General features: G+C 45.3%; 1 protein-coding gene across 2 annotated transcripts in view; it reads left to right on the top strand.

Annotated features, from left to right (window-relative positions):
- The window catches only part of NME6 (NME/NM23 nucleoside diphosphate kinase 6), a 9091-nt gene extending 7654 nt beyond the window's left edge, over positions 1-1437 (top strand). The window contains exons 3-4 of one of the 2 annotated variants that reach the window (XM_012811881.2): positions 296-456; positions 740-1437. In XM_012811881.2, the coding sequence (XP_012667335.1) occupies positions 296-456; positions 740-906 (328 nt within the window). In that variant the 3' untranslated portion in view covers positions 907-1437. The remainder of the gene's footprint in view (positions 1-295; positions 457-739) is intronic. The other variant, XM_012811882.2, reaches the window with a different exon arrangement.
- Positions 1438-3374: the final 1937 nt, after the last annotated feature.

Below are 3374 nucleotides of genomic sequence, written 5' to 3'. Positions count from 1 at the left end.
GAGCCATTTGCTACTCTTTAAAGTTGTAACTAATGTCAAGTCTGAAGACATGACTTGTTAGGCACCTGTCCCACAGCTGTAGAAGAGAATTGTTGAGTTCCATGTTGCAACTCTGCTGATCTTTGTGGCTGTTTTTGTATATCAGCAGCAGCCCTCGACCATCTTCTATTTATCTGAAGCATGACTGGTGCTTAGCTAGAAAAGCAGGGAAACTCTCAGGATGCACAGGGTGCCTTCATTCATGCCCTCCTAGACTAGATGGCTGGATTTCTTCATGTGTACCTTTCATTCATAGTGGGCCAATCCGAGCCTACATCCTCGCCCACAAGGATGCCATCCAGCTCTGGCGAACACTGATGGGACCTACCAGAGTGTTTCGAGCACGCCACATGGCCCCAGATTCAATTCGTGGGAGTTTCGGCCTCACTGACACCCGCAACACCACCCATGGCTCAGGTGACTGTTTCCCCTGTCTACACAGGCCACAAATAAGGGAGGATATTTGGGATTAGTGGACAGGCTGTATGGTAAGGTTGATAGTAGGATCCCGCCAATGAGCTTTCTGTCTATTTGTGATTCTGGCTCTTTGTAGCCATCTTGGTAAATGTGGCCCATGGACTCTCTACACGCCCTGGGATGCAGTGGGCAGGCAGAGGTAGAGGGTCAGGTTTCCGAACCTAATTGTGACTGCCTCTTGCTTCCACCCAGTGCTCCTTCTCTGTCTCCTCTCCCCTTACAGACTCTGTGGTTTCAGCCAGCAGAGAGATTGCAGCCTTCTTCCCTGACTTCAGTGAACAGCGCTGGTATGAGGAAGAGGAGCCCCGGTTGCGCTGTGGCCCTGTGCAGTACAGTCCAGAGGGAGGTGTCCATCGGGCAGCTGGAACAGGAGACCCAGGACCAGTCTGATGCAGGCCAGTCAGTCTATGAAGACCAGTTGCAAAACGCAGACTTTTCTATTAGACCTCTGGTCCAAAGCATTCTCCTAGTACCAGGAAAGCCTGGGGCTTATGGTACCATCTCTGCTGGGCACCATCTGCCTGAGAGCCTAGCTCTTCTCCACATATCCTCCAGAATCTAACTGTCTGTGTACCTCTCCTCTGGAATGTTGATGGTGGTTTAGAAGGGCAATGACTCCTCTTTTTGCTGAGAATTCTTCATCCTTCTTCAAGAAGAGCTTGCCTAATTGACAAACCTGAAAAATGAAGTGACTCCATATAAACAACATTTGACCTATCTTTCTCAATAAAAATCTATGTTCTACTGAATCCTCCATGTGGCCACATTTAGAAGGTGCTTTCCAGGCTTCAACATTTTGATGTCTCAACAGTATTCAATATTGCCTTATTCTCTAAAAACATTCTCTTCTCTTGACTTTCCTGATCTGCACACATTTAGTTTTCTTCTCTGCCTATTTCCCTGTCTCCTTTGTTGGCTTTTGCAGACATTATTTTCATAAATTCTAGAATAAAAGCATTCTCAATATAAAAATGCTTAAGAGATTTGGTCCTCAAGTTGTTAATTATGAGGTTGAGTAGTCAACCAACTATATAATACATGGCAGAGATGAAGGAGTGTCTTAACAGAGGTATAAATTCAGGGGGAGACTAGAGGGACAGAAGGTTTTACTTTGGCTGGGTAAGGAAGTGAGGGTGATAGATAGGGTGGGAAGGTTTTTACAAAAATATAGCTAACAATGGAACTAAGCCTCAAGTCAAATAGTGTATTGCTAAGAGGGGTCTGAAGGGCTAGACAAACTGTTTTCAGATATATGTGGGTCACTGGTGTGTGTGATCCAAGAAACCTATGGCATTTCTTTTTTTTTCTTTTTAGACAGTCTCACTATGTCGCCCTCAGTAGAATGCCATGGCATCAGAGCTCACAGCAACCTCAAACTCTTGGGCTTAAGCGATTCTCTTGCCTCAGCCTCCCAAATAGTTGGGACTACAGGTGCCCACCACAATGCCTGCCTATTTTTTTTCTTGCAGTTGTTCTTGTTTAGCAGGCCAGGGCTGGGTTCTAACCTGCTAGCCTTGGTGTACGTGGCCAGCGCCCTAACCACTTGAGCTACGGGTGCCGAGCCAGCCTATGGCATTTCTTGTGACAGTACTTTCCTTTCTCAATACATGTATATTTCTCTTTTTGATGGCCTTGAAATCTTAGAGTTGAGAATTTCCTTCACCATCTACCACTTTCAGTAATGGTAGACTAGGAAATTTGGACCCACTAAACATAGAACTAGAAAAACTGTACCATACACAAATAGCACCTATGTGAAAGCACCAAGAAGCAGTGAAGAGTTACAGAACCAAAATCCAGAACAAGAAGGAAACTCAGAGAAGCAAGCCTAGGATTTGGAACCATTTTTCCCATAAGGGTACCTGCTGTTTCTGAAAAAGGCAGATGAGAGTCTGAGAAGCTGAGAACTTTCAACAATCTCATATTAGGGAGATGGTTTCATGGATGCTGGCAGAAGACATGAGATTCCTGCAGCAGAAACCATTGCTGACTGCATAGCATGCAGCATGCCTTCATCTCCCTTGTCCTCCGACTCCCACAGGGGCAACACAGGCAGCCTGACACAGGTACCATGCATGCTGTAAGTTTACATTACATCACAGCTAAGGAACCACAACCTTACAGAGAATATTCTCTCTCTCTCTCTCCCCTAAGGGCATTTGCAATACACAAATCCTTAAGATGGTCATAACAAAATGACTATCAATGTCAATGCCTCTGCCCACAAGACACACAGAAGCACAAAAGACCTAAAGAGAATTGTCTATGAATAAAATTGCCTCTCACTTAAAGGGAAGCAGATTTTTTTTTCTCTATAGAAACCTGGCTCCCATAAATATGGATAGCTAGGGAGAAAACTAGAATGAACCCTGTGGTGTTGGGCTGGAATTGGAGGTATCAGTGTGAATTAATGGTTTTCGATATTTATAAATATAAATATGTATTTGTATGTATAGAGGTGTGTATATTCCCTCGCTCTGACCTGAAAGCAGTGGCACTCCAATAGTAATGAGCACACCTAACACCCAAATCTTGCGTTCTAAATACTTTTGTCTACTAAAAGGAACCAGTACTCCTTGGAGAATATGGCTGATGATGGGGTAGGGAAATCATAAGATAAATTGGAATACTATCTTACATTAGAAAGTAAGGAAGTGGCTCGGCGCCTGTGGCTCAAGTGGCTAAGGCGCCGGCCATGTGCACCCAAGGTGGCGGGTTTGAATCCCGGGCCTGCCAAACAACAATGACGGCTGCAACTAAAAATAGCTGGGCGTTGTGGCAGGCGCCTGTGGTCCCAGCTACTTGGGAGGCAGAGGCAGGAGACTCGCTTGAGCCCAGGAGTTGGAGGTTGCTGTGAG

Source organism: Otolemur garnettii, unplaced genomic scaffold (assembly GCF_000181295.1).
Source record: "Otolemur garnettii isolate 467f Iridium unplaced genomic scaffold, OtoGar3 scaffold00179, whole genome shotgun sequence".
NCBI classification, from domain to species: Eukaryota; Metazoa; Chordata; class Mammalia; order Primates; family Galagidae; genus Otolemur; species Otolemur garnettii.
The sequence above is the reverse complement of the archived record's forward strand: the minus strand, read 5'-3'. Positions and strand labels throughout refer to the sequence as shown.